Below are 16,125 nucleotides of genomic sequence, written 5' to 3' on the forward strand. Positions count from 1 at the left end.
GGATCCCGCGACAGGTGGCACCTGTCTCTGGCTGTCTGGGCCGAGCTGGATTTCACTGACGCTGCGGATCGGTTTCAGCTGCGGGTATTTAAAGCCGGCCTGATGCCCACCCTGCCCCCAGCCATAGTCCCTCCCGCCCTGCTCCCGGACCCCACCTCTGCCTGGCCCTGTACCCCCATGTTCCCCCCCAACCCCAGCTCCAAGGAAAAACCGGGTGAGGGTGAGATGGGCTCTGCCCCCTACTGGAGTGTGGGGTGGGGAGGGGAGGGGCAGCCAGGACTCCTGGGCTCCATCTCCAGCTCTGGTGGGCGGGAGGGGGGTGTGGTGTCTAGGGTGTAGATCAGGGGGGCTGGGAGTCAGGACTCCGGGGTTCTTTCCCTTCACCTCTGGGGGGGCTGATTCCCCTCCCCCGGGTGCCTGATGGGCGGTTCGGGGGCAGGGCTGGGTGCTGGGAGGTGGGGTGGCCTGCAGCCGGGCGAGATGAGCTCATGCGTCTTTCCCCAGCTAAAGTTTCCAGGATTAAATCACACCCGGGACTGACGCCATTGATAAATATAGATCCAGCTGGGCCAGCTCTGCTCTGATCACTAGACACCACTCCCCTTTCCCAGCCAGGTCCTGAACCGAGGAGTCCTGGCTCCCAGGCCCCCCAAAGGTCTGACCACTAGGTCCCATTCCCCTCCCAGAGCCAGGGAGAGAACCCAGGAGTCCTGGCTCCCAGCCCCCCTGCTCTAACCCACCAGCCTCCACTGCCTTCCCAGAGCCAGGGAGAGAACCCAGGAGTCCTGGCTCCCAGCCCCCCGCAATGTCTAACCACTAGGTCCCATTCCCTTCCCAGAGCTGGGGAGAGAACCTAGGAGTCCTGGCTCCCAGCCCCCATCACAAACAAACCAGTAGGGGCAGCACTGGGCTCTGGCTGACACCCTCAGACACCCCTGTAGGGAGACACCCCCCAGCGCCCCCTGCTGGCAGAGACGGGCTCTGACACAGATGCGTGGTTTATTGGAATACACAGTTCGTTCCAAGCCCAGCACCAGGGGAGCCCATCGGGGTCCCCGCTCTCCTGGATGGGAGACACTTTGGGTGAGGTCCCCCGTCACTGTCCAGGCCCTACGATGTCTGCCGGGGAGCCCGGGAAGGTGGGTGGGGCGTCAGCAGCTGCTCGGTGCCAGGTGCGCTCACTGGCCGCCCTCCAGCCCATGGGCCGCCCGCTGGTTGGCTGGCAGCGAGGCCTGCTCCAGGTCCCAGAGGAAGCGGCGCAGGCGGCACAGCTGGTGGTGGAGGGCGTCGTCCATCACCGGAGCCGCAGGGCAGAGCCGGAACCCCTCGCTGGGCAGGATCAGGGGCGGGTGGTCAGAGAAACTCTCGAAGATCTCGCCTGGGGGAGGGGAGAGGGGTGAGAGCGGGCGGGGGCTGCAGGCCAGGAGTGAGGGGGGCTGGCAGGACGGGGGGCAGGGCTGGGCGGCGGGACGGGGTCAGGGTGAAGGGGCTGGCAGAGCGGGGGGCAGGTTGGGACTGGTGGGGCTGTGGGTCGGGAAGTGAGGACAACTGGCAGAGCTGGGGGCCAGGGCTGGGCTGCGGGGGACTGTGGGTCGGACTGAGGGAGCCATGGCAAGGCTGGGTGGCAGGGGCTGGCTGGCCGGGCGTGGGTCGGCTGAAGGGGGCTGGCAGGGCTGGGGGCAGGCTGGGCTGGTGGGAAGTGGGGTAGAGGGGCACCGGCACTCACTGTTCGCCATTCCCTCTCCCTCTCGGTTGGGCCACCCTCGGTACGGCGCCCAGCCCAGGTGGTAGTTGCTCAGCAACATGTGGGTGGGCGGGGCCGTCAGGGCCGGTAGTCGCTGCGCAGCCGGGACAGGTAGACTGGGGAGCAGAGAGACGGTGAGACCCCGGAGCTGCAGGAGGATGGGAGCGCATCATCTAAGCGGGAAAAGGCCCCAAGGCCCCATCCCACCCCAGAGCCAGCAGCCCTGCCTGGGCCCAGATGGGAGCTGGTGGCCCCTAGAGAGGACGGGCCCGGCCCCATTCCGCACACGGGCAGTTCCCGGCGCCCTGAGGCAGCCCCCACACTTGACCAGGCTGTCTTGGGAGCAGAGCAGTGGCGGTGGTGGAGAGCTTGCGGAAGAATTCGGCGCGATGTCCGCCCAATCCTAGCCCCACGCCTGCAGTCCATCCAGCACCAGGTCCAGGTGGTGCGGATCGCAACGGCTTTGCCCACGGTAGAAGGCCCCCGGTGCCTGGCGCCGGAGCAGAAGAATAACCGCATCACGCAGGTGGGCTGGAGGGACCCCAGCAGTGGGGCTCGGCACGCCCTGGGTAGATCAAGCCAGCCACTTGCCTTCCACCCACACATCCATCTTCCACTTACTTCTCGGGCTCCCCACCTTTCCCCTGGCAGCCCCCCACCTCTATCCCCCACCTTCCCCCAGCCCCTCCCTCATCCTCCCACCTTTCCAGCCGCCCCCAGGGGGGGGGGGGGGGGGGGGGGGGGGGGGGGGGGGGGGGGGGGGGGGGGGGGGGGGGGGGGGAAGGGGGGGGGGGGGGGGGGGGGGGGGGGGTGACACTTCTCTCCCTATCCGGCCCACCTTCCCCAGTCAGCCCCCAACCTTACTTTTCTTCCCCCCCCCCCCGCCCCCATCATCCTCCCCTCTCCTTATCCTCCCCGCATCCCCTCCGGACATCCCCCCACCTTTTCTCCCCAGCCAGCCCCCAATCTTCCTCCCATCCATCCCCCATCCCCCAGGCATCCCCTCGACCTTCCCTCCTATCTGCCCCCCACATTTCCCCTGGCCAGCCCCCCGGACCTTCCTCCTGGGGTCCCCCAACTTCCCTCAGCCAGCCCCCACCTCCCTCCGGGCGTTTCCCCCCACTTTTCCTTGGCCAGCCCCTTACTTCCTCCTATTCCGTCCCCCTACCTTTCCCCGCCAGCCCCCAACCTTCTCACTCCTATCGTTACCCCACTTTCCCCGGCCAGCTCACCGACCTTCTTCCTCCTATCCAATTCCCCCCCCCCAAACCCTTTCCCGCCGGCCAGCCCCCCGACTTCCCTCCCATCCGTCCCCACCTTCCCGGCCAGCCCCCAACCTTCCCTCTAGGACATCCCCCCACCTTCCCTCCCAACGTCCCCGTATTCCTCCTCCAGCTTAAACCCCCGCTCCCCCAGCCATCCCCCCACCTTCCCATCGGCCAGCCCCCCACCTTCTTTCTCATCCATCCCCCCGCCTTCCCTCCCGGGCAGCCCCCCCTTCCTCCCAGATGTCCCCCCGCCTTTCCTCCCATCCATCCACCTTCCCAACGCCTCATCCATCCATCCACCCCCGCCATCCTCGTGTCCTGACCACTCACCCACCATGAGACATGAGCGGTACGAGGGGGCAGGGGGTGAAGCAGACTGTGATGTGTGTGGGGGGCTGCAACGGTCGGTGGGGGTGGAGGAAGGGGGGGCAGGGAGCCAGGGGCTGAGACTGGGGGAAGGGAGGAAGAGAAACAGCTGGGAGCCCTGCCCTAGAGTCAGGATTTGGGGTAGCCCCAGCAAGCCCTCCAATACCCGCCCCAGATCAAACTTTCCCAACCCCACAGTGGTTCCTGGCCCCCCACTGACTAAGCCTCCCCACCCCCCTGCCCCTCCCCTCCTGCCTTGGTTCCTGGCACGGACCCATTTCCTGCCCTACCCCGCTCGGGCCCATGGGCAGGAAAGAGCTGCTTTCCTGCTGATCCCGGGATGGGACAATAGGAGGAAACAGGGGGAGGGTGGCTGAGATTTCAGGCTGCCTGTGATTCACTGAGTCTGGCCCATTAGAACGGAGCCTCTGTCAGAGCCAGGGAGAGAACCCAGGAGTCCTGACTCCCAGCTCCCCCTGCTCTAACCGCTAGACCCCACTCCCCTCCCAGAGCAGGAGACAATCCAAGAGTCCTGACTCCCAGCTCCCCTTGCTCTAACCACTAGACCCCACTCGCCTCCCAGAGCAGGAGAGAACCCAGGTGTCCTGGCCCCCAGCCCCTCACCTCTCTCCATGAGGGTGTTGAAGAGGGAGGCGTTGGAGAAAAAGAAGAGGTAGCCGAAGGTCTGGGATACCAGGTCGGGGTGTAGCTCACACTCCCGGGTCAGCTCCAGCGTGGCCTGGTAGATGGCCAGGGTGCCACGGATGCCCTCGGGCATGGTGCTCAGCTCCTGGGCATGGGACAGGTCCGCCGCAGCAGTGAAGGGGTTACTGTCCAGCAGGGCGGGCAGGGCTGAGTACAGCGTCTGCCCAGACAGGAAAGGGTTAAACACGCGGCAATGAGCCAGCAGGGCTTTAGGGGGCACTGGGCTGCAGGGAGCGGGGCGGGGGGGGGCTCAGCAGGGGGATCTCCCCAGGCAGGTGGGACGGGCCCCGATGCCCTAGGGCAGCACTAGGTGCGCTGGGCTGCCAGGGGAGCAGCCGGGTCTCAGGAGGGCGGACTCTCCCCAGGCAGGTTGTGATAGTGGACCCGATTTGCCCTAGGGACTAGCACTATAGGGGCGCTGGGGCTGGCAGGTAGTGGGGGCTCAGCAGGGGTCTTCCTGGCCGGGCAGTGTGGGGCCCGATGCCCTAGGGAGCATAGGGGGCGCTGTGGCTGCATGGGAGTGGCGGAGCTTTCAGCAGGGGCTCTCCCTGGCAGGCAGTGTGGGCCCGATGCCTTAGGGCAGACTGGGGGCACTGGCTGGCAGAGCGGGGGGGCTCAGCGGGGGAGGGATAGCTCATAAGTATCAAGCATTGGCCTGCTAAAACCACGGTTGTGAATTCAATCCTTGGGGAGTCATTTAGGATTTGGGATTGGATTTAGGGTTGGATTTGGGTATGGTTCTGCTTTGAGAAGGGGGCTGGACTAGAATCAGGGGTCCCCAACGTGGGGCTGGACTAGATGATCTCTTGAGGTCCCTCCAACCACTAATGAATCTACGATTCGCATTTGTTCCATGCCCTATGGGCAGCACACTAGGGGGCGCTGCTGCTTCACCTTGGTCATGGTAATACACGGACTGCATGGAACGTGGACATGATGACCTCGTCCGCCAGCACCAGCCATGGCCCGTCGCAGGTTTTCTCCAGGTCGCTGGACAGCAAAGCATCATGGGAAACTTCCTTGCGGAGGACAAAGTGGGGTCGGCTGTTGGCTCTGTGAGCTGCGCTCACTGTCCGAGCTTCAGCCCATCCCTGTGGGATTCACCACCCCACCATCCTCTTCACCGTGGGAGATTGTAAACCATGAGCACTCCTGGCTCCCAGGGACCCCCGCTTGCTCTTAAACTCACTAGCCCCATCTCCCCTTTCAGCCCAGGGGCCTGCTCACCCTCCAGGTCGGAGTTTTCTTTCTCCATGTCAGCCACTTTCTTCTTCTGGACCAGGTTGTAGCAGCTCCATGGCTGGTTGGCCATCCAGAGCATTCAGGGGCGCAAGTCGGCCGCCACCTTCTTCGATGCTGAGCACCCCCACCTGGCTTGTCTCTGCTGGCTGGAAGGAGAGAGGGGTGGGCGGGAGCGACTGGTGGGATCTATCGGACTGTGGGGACACCTCGCCCCTCCCCAGACCTTTGGGACCCCGTCGATGCTGCTTTAGCATGCTTCCAATGGGACATACTCAGCTCTGAACGGGTTTAACTGCCCCTCTGGGTTGGGTGCAGGGGCTATGGGTTATACAGGGACCCTTCCTTGGCGCTGGGACCTGGCCTCTGGGGTGTATGCAGGGCTGGGGTGGTATATGGGGAACCCTCGCGGGCACTGGGACACTGGGCCCCCTCTAGGGTGTGTGCTGGGGTGGGTATATGGGACCCCTCGCCTTGGCGCAGGACATGGGCCCCTCTGGGGTAGGTGCAGGGGCCTGGGTCTTATGGGACCCCTCGCCCTGCGCAGGGAACATGGCCTTTCTGGTGGTAGGTACAGTGGGCTGGGTATACATGGGACCCCTCACTCAATGCTGGATGTGACCCTTTGGGGGTGGGCAGCGGGGCTGGGTATATGGACCCCTCACCAGGCACTGGGACATGACCCTCTTGGGTGTGAGGGCTGATATATCGGGACCCCTTGACTGGCCTAAGATACTCCCTCTGGCGGTGGGTGGAGTCTGGACAGAGCTGCGCCGGTGCCTGCCACTGCTGCAGAGGGCGGGCGAGACAGGAGCCCCCACGCCCCAGGGGTGGGGTTGGCCGGGTCCCGGAGGGTCTCCACTCACTTCTCCGGATGCCGGTCCCCGGACTTCCTTGATCCTTTCTCCTGACCCATGGCAGGGAAGAAAGCTGTATCCAGCACGGGCCTTGGGGCTCCTGTCACATTCCCCCAGCCCTGCCCCCCGGTACACAAGGCCACCCACCCCCAGCCCTGCCCCCACCCTGGGATACACAGGGGGCCCTGCCCCCAGCCGTTCTTCCCTCTGCCCTTCCCCCACTCTGGGAGGGGTCTCTGACCCCCCAGGGGTGGATTGGGGTTTTGTGGGGCCCTGGGCCAGACCAAGTGGGGCCCCTCCACTCCCCTTCTACCTGCAGTCTGCCCCCGTGTGCTGCTGCTGGGGACATGGGGTCCTCCATCCGGCACTCCAAGCCCCGATGCCCCTGGTAGGAATGCTGGGTGGGTGGGCAGAGTGGGTCGGGGCACCCATTTTTCCGAGGCCCCCCAGTTGGCCAGGGGCCTGGGCACAGGGCCTCGTTGGCCCAGTGGCTAGTCCACCACTGCTGCTCTCCAGCCCCGATCCCCCATCCACCCCCCTCTCGTTACCCAGACGGCCTCCTTGATCAGCTGGGCCATCCTGGCCACCAGGCGGGGGAAGTGGCTGGGCTCCAGCACGCGGGTGGAGTGCTCCAGGCACAGGCCCAGGAGGAAGGCCGGGGCCAGGTTGAAGGTGGTGGCCCCCTGGAGCCGGACGATCTCCCTCAGCAGTGCCTCCTCCTCCTTGGGCCGATAGCGCAGCTCGGGCTCCCGGCTCTCCACGTAGGCCTGGAAGGCATCCTGCCTCTCCTGGAGGGAGCGCCCGCAGGCCTGGCACGAGAAGGCACCCGCCAGCCCAGGCGAGACCCAGGGCTGGGGCAGCCAGGCCGGCCGGGGCTGGGGGGTCCGGGGGTCTTTGTACATGAAGAGGAAGTGCTGGCCCAGCCCCAGCAGGTCCCCGGGGTGCAGCTCCGCCTCGCGCACCAGGGCTCCCCCATTGAGGGTGACGGCCGCCCCCCGGAAGGGCCGCACCAGGGCCGGCCCCGGGGCCGGCTCTGCCTCCCACACGCAGCAGTGGCGGGGCAGGATGTCCGGGGCGCAGAGGAAGGTGTCCACGTAGCCCCCCTTGTCGGGCTGGGGGCGGCGCCCGAAGACATGCCGGCGCCGAGTCATCACATAGATCACAAAATCCTGGGGGACAACGGGGGGGAAAATGACGTCAAAACACGGGAGTACCATCGAAAGCAGGCCTGCCCCGCCCTCTGGGGGGAATGGACTCTCCCGCCACGCCACCCCTGCCTTTTGTAGGGGAGAATGGACTCTCCCGCCATGCCACCCCTGCCCTCTGGGGGGAACGGGCTCTCCCACAGCAGCACCCTGCCCTCTGGGGGGGAATGCGCTCTCCCGCCATGCCACCCCTGCCCTCTGGGAGGGAATGGACTCTCCCACCATGCCACCCCTGCCTTCTGGGAGGGAATGGACTCTCCCACCATGCCACCCCTGCCTTCTGGGAGGGAATGGACTCTCCATGGACCCTTCCTGCCATGCCACCTCTGCCCTCTCGGCCTGACGGGCGACCACGACTCTCCCACCATGCTCCACCCCTGCCTTTCGGGTGGGAATGCGAGGCTTTTTTCTTAGGCTCTCCCCTAGACCGATGCCAAAAACCCTTGCCCTCTGGAGAGAGACGGGACTTCCCACCATGCCACCCGCTTTGGTGATGACACTGGTGGGGAATTGGCTCTCCCGCACGACAAACAACTCTGCTCACCTTCTGAGGATAGCGGGGGAAACGGGGCTCTCCGGCCAGTTTGCCACCCTGCCTTCTTACGGGAGGGATGGACTTTATCCTGCCATGCCACCTGCTGCCCTCTGGGGCGGGAAGAGACTCTCCCGACCATGCCACACCCTGCCACTTCTGGGCGGTGTGAGTATGGCTCTCTCCGCCATGCCACCGGCCTGCCCTCTGCGAGGGGAACGGCTCTTCCCACCATGCACCCCTGCCCTTCTGGGAGGGAATGCGCACTTTAATTCCCGCATTGCTACCCCTGCCCTCTGTGGGCGGAATGGACTCTCCCGCCATGGCCACGCGTCTTGCCTCTGGGGGAAATCAGGACTCTCCCCGCGCATGCCACCCCTGCCTTCTTTGGCAGATGGGAATGGACTCCCTCCCGCGATATGCCACCTGTGCTCTGGGGAGGGGAACAGGGCTCTCCCACACCTATAGTCACCCCTGCCTTATGGGGTAGGTGAACAAGATGGGCTCTCCCACCCAACACAACACCACCTTCTGGGGGGGAATGGGCTCTCCTGCACCATCCCTTCCTCTTCTGGAGGTGTACCGGGGGGGGGGGAGGAGGGAGACTGGTGTTCTCATGTCCCAAATGGGGGCACGCCCACCACTACTTGGGGGAGGGAGCTCTCCCTAGGAATGATGCCCTCTATGTATAATCTATGGGTTGTCGCTACCCTTTTTGCCGCCCACCCCAGTTTCTGTGAGATTGAATGGGCCAGAAATCTTGCTATTGCACCCCTATTTTCGTTGTTGGCTAAATTTGTCTTTTCTGGGAATGCCCCCTATTTTCTATATTAAAATGGACTGCTATCTTCCGCATTACTTGTCACCCAGTATCCGTGGGTCCCCATAGTCCTGGGGCGTTCCCACCCTACCCTTCCCTTCCCCCACAGGGCCGACCCAGGCAGGTACAAAGGCATTATGGGAAAGCTATGCTCCCAGCATGCTCTCTGCTGGCTACCATAGTGGGGAGCAAAATGGTCCTGGGTTCGCTGGAGTCAACACCCCCTTACTGACCCATTGCACTTGTCGTGCCAGCGCCCCCTGCCGAGCCCCTGCTCTGCTCCACCCGAGCCCTGAGCGCCCCCCACTGGAGCCCGTCCACGCTCCGCCCCCCGCTCCAGCCCATAGCACCCCCTGCTGATGCCCTCCTGCCCGCTCCCTGGTCAGTCCCAGTGCCCCAGAGGCCCAATCCCCTGGACCTGCTTGTCGCAGCTGAGTGGAGCTCAGCAGGAAGTAGGGCACGGTGCTGGCGGATGGGGTTCTGGATCAGGCACTGAGACAGCTGCTCCAGGTTGGCCCCGTTCGCCTGCAGTCCTCGGACCTCCCCGGATCTTGGCGCCCCCATCCGCCGGCTCTGCCTCCTCGGGCCAGGGCCACCTCCCCCTCCTGCTCATCGCCGGCTGCCCACCTCGGTTGCCCGCCCAACGCTCGAGCGACAGCCTTGCGGGCTCGCGCCGCTTGCGGGCGCTCATGGTTTCATGTCGCTGATGCTGCGGCGCAGGACAGGTTGTCGGCCCGCTCCTTGGGGGCCGGGCCCCCTGAGGCCGCCCTGTCGAGCGGCTTTTCTGCAGCCGCCGTGCCTGGCGTTGATACCTGGGGTGAGAAGGGTGGAGCCTCAGAGGGGGCTGCCCGGCTCCCCAGCTCTGGGGGTTTTCAGGGTCCCCAGCCCGACTCACCACCCCCAGGGACAACCTGGGGCCTGTAGCTCCAAGGCAGGACAGTAACTGGGGGCCCCATTGGCTCCGAACTTGGGGATGACAGAGGGGTCCTGTGGCTCCTGGGCTGTGGGACAGATGAATGGGGGCAGGTCTCTGAGATGGAAGATGACTGGGGATCCTGTAGTTTCTCTGGCTGGAGATGACAGGGGGCCTGTGGCTCCGACCTGGGATTGACCTAGGGGTCCCACGGCTTCCAGCCTGGCATGCCCAGGGGTCCTGTGGCTCCTAGCCTGGGATGACCCAGGGGTCCCGTTGGCTCCCAGCCTAGCATGCCCTTGGGATTCCGTGACTCCCAGCCTGGCATGCCCAGGGGGCTCATGACTCCCGGCCAGGCATGCCCAGGGGATGAGGGCAGCCCCCACCGCAGCCTCACCCGCCGTCTCGTTATCCTCGGCCTCGCCAACCCTCTCCACCTCGCGCCGCCGCCGCACCTCGAAGCGCCGCGACAGGCCGGCCTTGGGCTTCCATACGTCCTGCAGCACCAAGGGCCGCTCGAGTGTCACCCACGGGGCGCAGGTGCTCGGCCTGCCAGGCCCCGCCAGGCCCTCGAAGCGGCCCACCACGTCACACAGCACGTAGCCCCCCATCCTCTCCTCTCCGGCGCCACCCCGTTAGCGCTCCAGCGCCTCCCGCACCAGAGCTGGCGCGCCGTGGAGCGCGGCGGGTGGCCAGCACGCTTCTTGTAGTTGGCCCCCCCGGGAGATGGCTCCCCCGAAGATCTTCGGATGCCCGCGCAGCTGAGGCTGGCTGGACAGCTCCACCAGGTCCTCGGGTGCACTGGGCATCGATGAGATCTGCCAGCTTCTTCTCGCTGCCCCAGCGCCGCGCCCCCCACGCCCTGCCCCACTGCTGGTGCTGCGTTCGTGGAACAGGTTGGAGAGGCGCTTGTGGCGGGTCCGCCTCGCCTTGCCACGGGGCCCGGCAGCTCCAACCGTCTCGCTGCCCCGGCTGGCCTGCGAGTCTTGGTATATGGCAGGTGTCGAGGAGGTGGACCTGGGGAGTGGCAAGGACGGGTAGGCTGGCTTAAATGAGCCCATTGCTCTGAGCTATCAGACCTGCCAACCCAAAGGGGAGGCTGGGAGTTGTGGCTGGGGGGCTCAGAATGGGGCTGGCCTGGGGGGCAGGCCAAGGAGGCTCGAATATGGGGAGATGCCTCCATGGGTACTAACTTGTGGGGACAGTCAAGGAGGCAAGATACTGACGATCGCATGGCCTAGTGGGGTGTGATTCTGCGGAGATCACAGAAGGAAGCATACTGGTAGATGAGCCCATAGGTTTGATCTGGGGCAGGGAGGGGGCCTGGATACCGGGATAGATGGCCCATGGGGCTGATCCAGGGGCTCAGGATACCAAGGATTGGAGGGCTGTGGGGGCATCTCGGGGGGGGGGGCAGGAGGGATGGGGGCCATTCCAGGGAGGCACGGAGAGTCACTCCAGGGGCAAGGGACTGTCCATGGGGCGATAGGAGGGAGCTGCTGCAGGAGAGCAGTGCGGGATGAGGGGGCGTTCCAGAGAGCAGGAGGGAGGGGAGCTGTTCCAGGGCAGGCAGGGATGGGGCCGTTTTTTTTTTTTCTTCACAGGGGCAGGGGGCCAGTACCTGACGGAGCCCACACTGGCCAGCGGACGCTCATCTGACGAAGTGTTTTCTTGCGAGTTGATCCAAGAGGCCGACGGGGAAGTGGAGTTTCCGAAGCGGGGCTGCCCTCGCTTCCGCTCCTCTGAGAACATGGGTGCCGGGGTGCCGGGCACCTGGGGGGACAACGGCCTATGGCAGAGTGCTGGCAGGAGTGGGCCAAGTTTAGCCGGGCGGAGGTCCCCTAGCCAGACCTGGGTGGAGCCGGCAGCCAGACCTGCAGAGGGCGACTGGTGAGGCAGAAGGGGGAAGGGCAGGTTGGGGGCCAGGACTTTGGATGGCAGGAGGATGGGGAGGTCTGGGGAACATGGGATATTGGTGAGTTGGGGTGGGGGGGGGGGCCGGATGTTGATGTGGTTGGGGCTGGTTGGGAGATGGATGTTGGCGGTGAGGGGGCATGGTTGGGGGCTCCATGCTGATCAACAAAGGCCCTCTTATTGGATTTGAGGTTGATTTGGGGCTGGGACGTAGGCTTGGGACCAGGATGTTGGGTGAGTGGAAGGGAATAGGTGGGGTTTGGAGTAAAAACCTCAACTCGTTGCCATTCATCGTGAGCTAATCCCCCATACAAACACACAAATGACACAAGTGTGGGTGAGTGGGGGTTTGGGGCCGGGATGTTGGGTGAGTGGGGAGGGTAGGTTGCAGGTGGAATTTGGGGTGAGTGGGATTGGGGGATAGGTGCAGGGTGGATGTTGGGGTAGTGGGGAAGGGGAGGAGGAGGTTGCAGGCTGGATGTTTGTGTGATGGGGTTGGGGGATACGTGGGTTTGGGATGTTCGGGGTGAGTGGGAAGGGGGTAGGTTGGGGCCGGGATCAAGTGATGTCCCCTTGAAGCGTTGGGGTGAAGTAGGAGTTTGGGGATAGGTTGGGGAGTTGGGATTGCTTGAGGTGAGTTGGGGAATGTAACACTCTTACCATTTTCCTTAAGAAATAGGGAGTAGGTTGGGGGCCGACGGTAGGGCATGCTGGGAGTGGGGAAGGGTAGGTTGGGGCCAGGATGTTGGGTGAGTGGGGTTGGGGGATAGAGCCACAGGTTGGGGGTTGGAGTTGGGGTAGTGGGAAGGGTAGGCTGGGGCCAGGATGTGGGGTGAGTGGGGTTGGGGGATTAGGTTGGTTGGGATGTTGGGTGAGTGTGGAAGGGGAGGGGGGGGAGCTTGGCGGGGCCGGGATGTTGGGTGAGTGGGGTTGGATGTGGGGTGAGTGGGGAAGGGGTAGGTTGGGCGGGATGTTGGGGTGAGTGGACATTGTGATTCAGTTACGGCCAAATCAGAATTTAAGGGGTAGTTGGGCTGAGATGTTGGGGTGATGCCAGTAGAGTGGGTAACTCAGCTCAACAACCTTGCGCCAACGATTCCACCTTACGGCGGTTTGGGTGATAGGTTGGGGGTTGGGATGTTGGGGTGAGTGGGGGTTGGTGGATAGGTTGAAGGCCAGGATGTTGGGGTGAGTGGGGAAGGGGGTAGGTTGGGGGATGGGATGTTGGGGGCCAGCTCTCTCTCTGGTCCTGCCAGTGCACAGGCAGTGACTTCCACCCAGTTAGATTTGGCTACAAGCCCCCTCCCACTCCACCCCAGAGCCAGCTGCATTTGCGGGGCAGGGGGCCGGGGGCGCTGGGATTCATGGAATTGGAGGGACCCCAGGGCCATCTTGGGCTGTCTTTGAGGCCCTTTATTGGTTCAATGCTTCCCCCTCCCCAGGGTGCAGGTCAGAGGGGACAGAGGCGACACATCGGGGAGACCCCCAGGCTCCAAAGCTGTAAGGAGCCTGGCTGGGGTACCAGGACTCCTGGGTTCCATCCCCCACTCTGGGTGAGGAGTGGGGGCTAGTGGTTAGAGTGGGGTGGGGGGAGACTGACCGCCAGCTGGCTGCCCCCGATCACCCCACTCTGACCCTCCCGGCTGGCCCCCGATCACCCCCCCAGCTGGCCCCGATCACTCCACACACACACCCAAGCTGGCTGCTCCCAATCACCCCACTCCCCTCCCGACCCCCAATCACCCCACTCTGACCCCCCTGGCTGGCCCCCGATCACCCCACTCCCCACTCCTGCTGGCTGACCCCAATCACCCCACTCTGACGCTCCCCCCGGCTGCCCTCGATCACCCCACTCCCCACCCGCCCCTTCCCCAGCTGCTGTCCCAGAGGAAAGCGGGGGCGGGGGGGGTTACCCAGTCCCGTCGGGGGGCCGGACGTCTCCTCTCCTGGGCTCCGCTCCCACGCTCAGCTCCAGCCTGGGGGCTGCCCCGCCCGCCCCATGGCCCCTCGGTGGGGCGCGACCCCCAGCCCAGCCCCAGCTCTGCGGCCAGCCCGCTGCCAGTCGGGGCCGGAGTCACTGAGCGCGGATTTCCCCGGTCCCCGCCCCCGCCCGGCCGGTGCTGGGGGGCGGGCAGGAAAAGGAGCCGGGCCAGGAAGCGGGGCCCCTCCGACGGGGCGGGGGACACGGAGCTGGAGGGCGGGGAGAGGCAGAGCAAAGGGGTGCGGGGCCACAAGCGAGGTTGAGGGCGTGGTGGGGGGCAGTGAGTGGGCGGGTGTACTGGGTATGCCAGCATGAGGGAGGAGGCGCCGACGGGTTTAGGTGTTGAGACGTGGTGCTAATGGGGTAGCGGGGTGTTCACGGGGTTTCGTAGGAGTGGTATGTATTGTGCGGGGATGCAATGTGGGGGGAAGAAGTTGCGATGAGGGCATGGTGGGAGGGAGCGTGCGTGTGGGGGAGGGGGCAGTGGGGAAGCGCTGTTGCGATGGCAGGGGCATTGATTATGGGGAGCATTTGCATGGGGGAGGGGCACCCGCTGGGCAGCAAAATGTGGGGGAGGGGATTGAGGGCGGTGGGGGGGGGACACGAGATGTGGGGGCAGTGGGTGGGAGGGAGCGGGCAGTGTCCGGGGAACGGGGCAGTGGGGGGCAGCGTGTGTGCGCGGAGAGGGACACAGTGGGGGGGGCAAGGAGGTGATGCATTGGGGCTGGGCCGGCCTGTGCCAGCCAGCATCCCCCCTTGGGCTTTCTGGGCTCAGCACCTGGGGCTCCCCAAACCCAGCCCCCAGGCTCGCGAGGGATCTCCTCATAGGGAGCACTATGGGGACTAGGACACTTGGACTCCAGAGCCAAATTATGCAAGAAGCAGGTTTATTGTGGGTCTGTGAGGAGCCAGCGAGGAGGAGTCACCACGGGATGTGCCGGAGGGAGCAGGGCCTCGCCACAGGGCGGGACCTGTGGGTCTGCCCCTCCCCAGCACCCCCAGGTGCAGCTGGGCCTAGATCCTGCCAGCGAAGGAGCCGTCGTCCCGCTGCTCATCCCAACGTTTCACCTGGCAGGAGAGAAAGGGGGTTGGGGTGGGGGCCACACCCAGAAGGGCAGCTCCACACAGGGCCTAGCCCTCCCAGCAGGGGGCAGCAGGGCCCCCCCACTCCCCCCCACAGAGCAGGGCCCAGCCCCCCTCCTCACAGGGGCCCTTTCCCCTGGGGTACCGGCTCCCATCCAGCCCCAGGGCAGGGGACTGACTGGCTCAGTGGGGTAGGGAACAGGGCATGGGACCTTTTCCCCTTCTCTCCCATTGAGTGCAGAGTGGGGGGTACCCCGGGGTCCTGGCACCCCACATACCCAGGAGATGGGACATAGGGACTTGTAGACCCGGTAGTACCACTGGCACGGCCTGGTGTTCTTTCCCTTCGCCCCCAGTGTCTTCAGACAGCGGTAATAGTCTGCTGGGAGACAGCACATGTTACCCTCTGCCACCACAAGGAGGCGCCAGTGATCCAACCTCACCTCCCTGCCCCCCATAGCCAACCCCTCCCCACAACTACCCCACTCCCCTCCCAGAGCCAGAGGGAGAACCCAGGAGTCCTGGCTCCCAGCCCCCACCCCCCACTCTCACCACTAGACCCCACTCTCCTCCCAGAGCCAGGGAGAGAACCCAGGAGTCCTGGCTCCCAGCCCCCCTGTTCTAACCACTCGCCCCCACTCTCTTCCCAGAACCAGGGGGAGATCCCAGGAGTCCTGGCTCCCAGTCCCCCTGCTCTCACCACTAGACATTGCTCCCCTCCCAGAACCAGGGGGAGATCCCAGAAGTCCTGGCTCCCAGTCCCCCTGCTCTCACCACTAGACATCGCTCCCCTCCCAGAACCAGGGGGAGAACCCAGGAGTCCTGGCTCCTATTCCCCCCTGCCCTGAGGGCCCTCTGCCACTCACCCAGGTAGTTCTGGTAGCAGTTGCGGGTCTGGTTTGTGTTGGGGAAGCGGGGGTCAAAGGGGGCTGTGCGGTAATACCCCCGGGACCCCTCGGGGGCGCCCTTCTCCCCCCCACCGGCTCCATGTGAGCTCTGCATTCCTGTGAAAGTAGTCAGGTGAAAGTGGAGAGGCTGGACTGCTCTAACCGCTGGGCCTCACTCCCCTCTCAGAGCCAGGCTAGAACCCTGAAGTCCTGGCTTCCAGCCCCCCTGCTCTGACCACTAGGCCTCACTCCCCTCTCAGAGCCAGGGAGAGAACCCAGGAGTCCTGGCTTCCAGCCCCCTGCTCTGACCACTAGACCTCACTCCCCTCCCAGAGCCAGGGAGAGAACCCAGGAGTTCCAGCCCCCTGCTCTGACCACTGGGCCTCACTCCCCTCCCAGAGCCAGGGAGAGAACCCAGGATTCCTGGCTCCCAGCCCCCCTGCTCTGACCACTGGCCCCCACTCCCCTCCCAGAGCTTGGTCTCACCTGCGTCTCACCCCCAATGCCCCAAGCTAGTAAATTCAGTTGCTTTGGGCTTCTAAAGGGAGAAAGAATAAAATGGGGGGTGACCTTTCCCTCTGGCCCCCAGGGTGCTGCTGGGATCTGCCCCT

At 65.0% G+C, this 16,125-nt stretch overlaps 2 protein-coding genes across 2 annotated transcripts; both read right to left on the reverse strand.

The window, feature by feature from the left end:
- Window positions 1–1,125: 1,125 nt before the first annotated feature.
- Window positions 1,126–11,401, reverse strand: RASIP1 (Ras interacting protein 1). The gene is given in 17 exon segments (XM_075070519.1): window positions 1,126–1,378; window positions 1,727–1,892; window positions 2,068–2,154; window positions 2,157–2,184; window positions 2,216–2,234; window positions 4,003–4,243; window positions 5,001–5,102; window positions 5,273–5,383; window positions 6,728–7,348; window positions 9,401–9,548; window positions 9,632–9,737; window positions 10,047–10,167; window positions 10,169–10,224; window positions 10,227–10,314; window positions 10,316–10,392; window positions 10,521–10,666; window positions 11,271–11,401. Coding segments are annotated over 17 exon segments (2,448 nt in total). The 3' UTR covers window positions 1,126–1,178.
- A 3,157-nt stretch (window positions 11,402–14,558) lies between these two features.
- Window positions 14,559–15,629, reverse strand: COX6B2 (cytochrome c oxidase subunit 6B2). The gene is made up of 3 exons (XM_032793039.1): window positions 15,494–15,629; window positions 14,906–15,006; window positions 14,559–14,612 (listed from the first exon to the last, which is right to left on the reverse strand). The coding sequence occupies exons 1-3, from the start codon at window positions 15,627–15,629 to the stop codon at window positions 14,559–14,561; spliced, it is 291 nt and encodes a 96-aa protein (XP_032648930.1).
- Between the last annotated feature and the right edge of the window lie 496 nt (window positions 15,630–16,125).

This window comes from Chelonoidis abingdonii, chromosome 11 (assembly GCF_003597395.2).
Source record: "Chelonoidis abingdonii isolate Lonesome George chromosome 11, CheloAbing_2.0, whole genome shotgun sequence".
NCBI classification, from domain to species: Eukaryota; Metazoa; Chordata; order Testudines; family Testudinidae; genus Chelonoidis; species Chelonoidis abingdonii.

What these genes read in the sequence shown, in the direction of transcription:
- COX6B2 (XM_032793039.1), bottom strand. Translation starts at nt 15,629, where the DNA reads ATGCAGAGCTCACATGGAGCCGGTGGGGGGGAGAAGGGCGCCCCCGAG. An exon ending in CTGCTACCAGAACTACCTGG is followed by an intron (nt 15,007 to 15,493) that starts GTGAGTGGCAGA and finishes GTCTCCCAGCAG; the next exon opens with ACTATTACCGCTGTCTGAAG. An exon ending in CCCTATGTCCCATCTCCTGG is followed by an intron (nt 14,613 to 14,905) that starts GTATGTGGGGTG and finishes CTCTCCTGCCAG; the next exon opens with GTGAAACGTTGGGATGAGCA.